Raw genomic sequence first — 5,615 nt, forward strand, 5'->3', positions numbered from 1 at the left:
ATATCACTTTGGGTCAGCTGGAACAAGGGGGGAGTTTTTTAAAGTTTAAATCACCCTCGGCGAAAATGGTCACATCGCCGGTGGCCCCACCCCGATCTCCAGACAGAGGGGTTTAGATTGCCCTCCGCGACGCCAAGCGGTGCGGAGGGCAATCTAAACTCCCCTCTGTTTGGGTATCACGGGGCAGGGCCACCGGCCATGTGACCATTTTTAAGAGGTGCCAGAACTCCACACTCCCGCTGAAAAAAAGCCCTGATAGTCACCATGTTTCATTGTATGAAAACAGAAGAAGTCCCCTTGCTTAACTCCTTCACCTGAAAAATGGCCATTCTGGTCACGTTTAATATTGCTAATAAGACTCTGAATTTCTCCCTTAATACGTTCAGCACAAGTAAGATTAGATTAACTTTTCCATGTCACAACAAAAGGATAATGTACATCATTTTATTACAAAATTGTTAAAAAAGTAATACAATGCAAAAGTATGCAAAACAAGGTTGACTATTTTTGCTAGCTAAGTTTTACTTTGCTCAAAATCAAGCAGTCACTGAATTTCAGAGAACCATTAAATATGCCAGAAAATTTGACAGTATCGGTTTTCAAAATCTAACAGTAGTGGCCTTTAGCTACTACTTACATTAGAATATAGGTCTTCCTACAGATAATCACATTACCTATACACAATTCTGTACAGTTTTTATACTGAAGCTAACAACGAGCTGCACTCAACTTCACATTCTTAGCAAAATCATGGACTTTTGAGCACAAATCTTTACAGCAAGCTTTAGATTTACTCTTCATCTTCCTCCTCCTCTTCTTCCTCCTCCTCCTCCTCTTCTTCCTCCTCTTCTTCCTCATCCTCTTCTTCAGGTTCTGCCTTCTTCTTTGAGCCTGCTGGCCTACCTGGACCCTTCTTTCCTGCATCACTCTTGCCCTTGGCACGGTAAGCTGCTACATCCTGCAAAGAGCAATATCGAAACCTTAAATACAAAAGCTGAAGTTTACAAACCTCCATCAAGAACTGAAAATGTTTTTCTAATTTGTTCTTGGCATTTTGGTTACTGTCAATCACTCTCTCCAGTCACATATTCTCTATATGTTCAAGTACTATTCTTTTCTATACTAACAGTGAAATCCTAAGCCAGTCTAAGCCCAATGGGCTTAGACTGGAGCAACTCTGCTTATGATTTCACTGTGATAATCATCCATACATCCTTTCTCAGAACTAGTGCAGGCGTGTTGGAAAATTAATGTTTGACACATTCCTGTCGACAATAGGGATCTCTGAAAGGAAAAGAACTTGTAATGAAACTCCAGAGAAAATTTAAGAATGGTCGAAGTGCCTCAGAGCTAATGATAGAACCACTCTTTTTCAACTGTGAAAGAAAAACTGAAGGAACCAGAGCGCTCTGCCTCATGTTATTGGGTTTTTTTTAATTGAGAGGGGTTTTGGCAGGAAACATTGTTGCATGAGCCATACAAGAGAGGCACCCCCTCAGTCTGTTTTAGAGCTAGAAATTCCTCCACAGCCAATCTGTGCCCGCATAAAGACCAAACAACTTCAACTTACTTTTTCGTATTTCTCCTTTAACTTTGCTGCCTTCTGCTCAAAGGGTTGTTTGTCTTTTGCCGATTGCTCAGACCACATTTCACCTAGTTTTTTTGCTGTATCCCCAATAGATAAACCAGGGTGTTCACTTTTGATCTTTGGGCGATGTTCGGAACAAAACAGGAAGAATGCAGACCTACAAAACAGAGAGAAGGGAAACTGTCAAACATCTTCCAACACAGTTCAAAATAAGTTAGTCAGATAGCCACATTTTCAACAATTTAAATATCCATCATTTCCCATATCAAACACACATGAACTTCATCCAACTCAGCGAAAATAAATATTTCCTAAGGTCTTTTGAAAGTAGCTTACGGTGGTCGCTTTGGAGCATTGGGATCCTTCTTCTTCTTCTTCTCCCCTTTAGGAGGAACATAGTTTTTCATCTCTCTTTCATAACGAGCTTTGTCACCCTTTGCCATATCTTCAAACTTTGACTTTTCTTTTGCAGACATTGTCTGCAGAGAAGAAAAATAGTTTTTCATTTAGAGGAAAATGACTTGAGCCATTAGCAACTTTGAGAAATGCTAAAATAGTTATGTCAACAGCCTCTACACCTTCAGATAAACCACAAACGTAGTATTTATACTATTGCTGCAGTATGAAATAAATCAAAATTTTAAGGCTTTATTAGTTATGTAATCAGATGAAGTAACTTCACACATTTGATCATACTTTGCATCCAAAGGCCACTAAAATGCACAATTTCTTATCAACAAAGGCCACAGACAAGAATCTACTACCAGTTCCATACATCATAGGAATATATTACAAGGTAAACAGGAGAAGATTTTGGTCCTTATAGCCTCAAACCTGCAACAGTCCTTACATACAGTCTCAAACAACCATAAAAAGGTTGTGCAACTACATAAATCTGTATGCACTAAACCTCCATTTGGCAAGTTTCACAGCAGTCACAGGGTGTTTAAAACTATTGGTTAAGAATTCAGCCAAGTCAAAAAAATTATCTATAGTCACAGAAGAAACCCACAGTAGTGTTGTAAGCAGGAAAAACTATTTCCACTGCCTATTGAGCACTTTAATTTGCCAGTCACAGTCCGTTAACAAGTATCACCACTGTAGATCTCACCATTTAAGATACTAAAATGGTAAGAATGCCTCAACTGCCAGTTCATTCACTAGCCATCTTTGACCGTATGTGACACGCTCAATCATCAAAAAGTTGCCAAACTCAATCACAGTTAAAAAAATTAAATTACTTGGCATCATTATGTCCTTTTTCATTATTAAATACCTAAAGTCATATTTTTCTGACAAGCCTCTTTTAGAACTGCTTCAGCCTCTACAGCCCCAGGTTAATTGTTCCAGATGTTTATAACCGTGGTTGCATAAACTCCGCACAGGGGGAGTGGAGGCTGGACGGCGAAACAGCGATTTAAAAACATTTCGGATTCTGGAGATGGTCGGAAGGAGCGACTACGAGGCCCAGTTCCCGCCTTTTAAATAGTTGGGCGCGCGCCTGTAACTGCAAGGCGCGCGCCACCGGGGAAGGCGGAGAGGAGGCGGGTCTTGGGGAACAGGGCGGGCCGGCCCGGGCGGAGGAGCCTCTTACCCGCCATCTCTCGGAACATTTCTTGGAGAACTCAGAAAAATTGACTGAGGAATCCGGGTGTTTTTTCTTGTGTTCCTCGCGGCACGTTTGCACGAAATAGGCGTACGAGGACATTTTGCCCCGAGGCTTGTTGGGGTCGCCTTTGCCCATGGCGGCGGCAACAGTCTCTGGAAGGGAAAAAAGCGGGCGGGAAAATAAACACCAAGGAAAGCAGCGGCCACCAACGGAAACCATTTGCCCTCCCCCGGCCCCGGCCCTTTCCCCCTCGAGGCCCTTCAGGCTCCGACGACTCCCGCCACGCTTTCCCGCCAGAACAAGGGAATCCCCCCCAACCCCCACAGCCGCGCTTCCCGCCCATTAGTACTTCCTGCCCTTCTGAGGCGATTCAGTCCCCCCTCAGAGTCGATATCAGGTCCCTCCCCATAAACTTTTATCTGCCCCCCCTCAGCCCAAACAGCCTCGACTCCGTTACACAGCTCCAACCCCCCAGCCCAATTTCTCACGTGAAAGAAATACACGTGTATGCACGCGGTCCTCTTGCCTAGTACTGCGTGGAGGAAAGAAGCCGCAGCCGTTAAACGACGCACACGAGTTGGCAAAAGCGCTCGGATCGCCTTCTTCGTTCCCCGCAGCCAAATGGGTCGTTCCTAACGCACTTGATTGCCTCTTGTTTTCCACTGCCCTACCCGCCACAGCAACTTGACCCGCAAGCTCTTCACAAGGCCCGCCCCTTGGAGCTTTCGGTTGGCTGCCTGGTAGGTTTGAACCTCGCAAAACCACGCCCCCGCGTCCTCCGATGTCCTTGATTGGCTACCAGTTCAAGTGACGTCTCCGAAGCACAATTTACTGTGTTCGGTCGAGAAAGGGGAGGAACGAACTGCTAACACTCATACCCGTTGAAACCGGTTAGGGAGTGTGGAGAGAGTAGGATTAAGAACACGCCTCCGATTGGAGGAGCGATACGATTGAAAAAATATCTCGGAGGCACCTGCTATTGGCTAAGGAAAACATTCTGAGTCGCTATTGGTCGGAGGAGGGGGGCATCGCGTCGTTTAAAAATACAAAGGAGGAGGGGGAAGGGAAAAAGTAGTGAGAAAAACAAGATGGGGGGTGCGCGCGAGAGGGAGGAAATGAAGGTGCGGGAGGCAACGTGATGAGAAAGTAGGGGAGGAAAACAGCTCGGGCGGGAGCTTTCATGAGTTTTGGCGTTGTGGCTTTATTAGCAGCTGCAGGCTAAAAGCTTCACAGCGCAAGGCACGAAGGCCCATTAAGGCGCCTTGTTCTTCGGGCCTGCGCTGCCCGAGCTCTCTTGTTTTCTTAAAAGTCAATCTCGTTGCGCTGAAACGGTCAAAGTTACAGGCGCCTGTGGGGACAGGGATGCGACGCCCGTAAACCCGCTCTTTTGGAGGAAGCCCCCGTGACTTGGCGAGTCTGGCCGAAAGCGGCCTCTTTTTCTCGCTTCTGGTCCTCTGCAAGAGGCGTTCGAAGGCTCTCGTTCCCCTTCACGGTGTTGAAAGGATCGCAGCCGCGAAACAGGGATCCTAGCGGCGTGCTTGGCTGGCCAGTTGAGACGGGCGGCTCGTCTTGCGGCTACGACCGGAGCCCTCGCTCCCCGGAAGGACGCGCCTTGCCCCTTCCTTTCCTGTTGGAGACCAGCCCCTTCCCGCGGCCTCGGCCCACCTGCGGCGGCGGCGGCTTCTCCAGCCCTCCCCCACCGCGTTTGGCCCCAGACGACCCGCCGGACGGAGGAGGGGCGGCGGGGAAAGAGCCGCGCCTCCGCTTGCGCCGGGGAGGGGGGGGGGGCGGTGCCGGGCACAGCGAAGCCACCCAGGCCCGAGCGGGGCTGCTGAGCGCCCGCGGGCCTCCTCGCGCTCTCGCTGGGCGTGGCCGCCTCACGCGGTTTCCCCGCAATCGGGGCTTTCCCACCCGCCGGCCCTTCCGGGCTCCGAGGCTGCAGGGCGAACGGGCCGGGCCTGTCCCTCCCCTGCCCGCGCGTAATGACGGGGCTTGGACCAGGCGCGCGGGAGGGCGCAGCCGACACTCCGGAGCTATTTCGAAAAACTTTAAAACCGGCCCGACTGAGCTGTTGTCTCGTTGCTCACCGCCCGCCTTCGGAAGGGAGGCGCCGGTATGACTTCGGAGGCTGCAGCTGTTTTCTGGCGCTTTTGCCTTTCACGGCCGCCGGCTTTATTTCTGGCTACCGTTAAAGAAAGGATGAAGCAGTGAACACGGAAAGGCAGGCAGCCCCCTTTGGCTCTTTAAAATGGTTTACAAAGCATTGGTTTAATGGTTAAACCTTTTTTAAAAAATAAAAGTTTTGTTAACATTTTAAAGTTAATTATAAAAACATAGAAAGAAGGAAGGGGGGAAGGCATATTTCTGAAAATGAAAAAAACCTATATAAACAGGAATACATACCAATTTTCTCTTTGA

The 5,615-nt window shown here is 48.0% G+C and overlaps 1 protein-coding gene across 2 annotated transcripts; it reads right to left on the reverse strand.

Annotated features, from left to right (window-relative positions):
* Positions 1-430: 430 nt before the first annotated feature.
* On the reverse strand, positions 431-3,880 carry HMGB2 (high mobility group box 2). 2 transcript variants are annotated; one of them, XM_054990571.1, is made up of 5 exons: positions 3,724-3,880; positions 3,183-3,349; positions 1,925-2,067; positions 1,571-1,745; positions 431-958 (listed from the first exon to the last, which is right to left on the reverse strand). In XM_054990571.1, exons 2-5 carry the CDS (start codon positions 3,330-3,332, stop codon positions 791-793), a joined length of 636 nt encoding a protein of 211 aa, XP_054846546.1. In that variant the 5' UTR covers positions 3,333-3,349; positions 3,724-3,880; the 3' UTR covers positions 431-790. The 2 variants fall into 2 exon arrangements, with proteins under 2 accessions (XP_054846546.1, XP_054846547.1); XM_054990572.1 differs by having other exon boundaries at positions 3,686-3,880.
* Positions 3,881-5,615: the final 1,735 nt, after the last annotated feature.

This window comes from Eublepharis macularius, chromosome 10 (assembly GCF_028583425.1).
Source record: "Eublepharis macularius isolate TG4126 chromosome 10, MPM_Emac_v1.0, whole genome shotgun sequence".
Classification (NCBI taxonomy): Eukaryota; Metazoa; Chordata; class Lepidosauria; order Squamata; family Eublepharidae; genus Eublepharis; species Eublepharis macularius.

Excerpts from the sequence above, each read along its gene's own strand:
- HMGB2 (XM_054990571.1), bottom strand. The coding sequence starts at position 3,332 with ATGGGCAAAGGCGACCCCAACAAGCCTCGGGGCAAAATGTCCTCGTAC. Across the intron at positions 2,068-3,182 it reads AATGTTCCGAGAGATGGCGG|ACAATGTCTGCAAAAGAAAA; the intron begins GTAAGAGGCTCC and ends TCTTCTCTGCAG. Across the intron at positions 1,746-1,924 it reads AATGCTCCAAAGCGACCACC|GTCTGCATTCTTCCTGTTTT; the intron begins GTAAGCTACTTT and ends TCTGTTTTGTAG.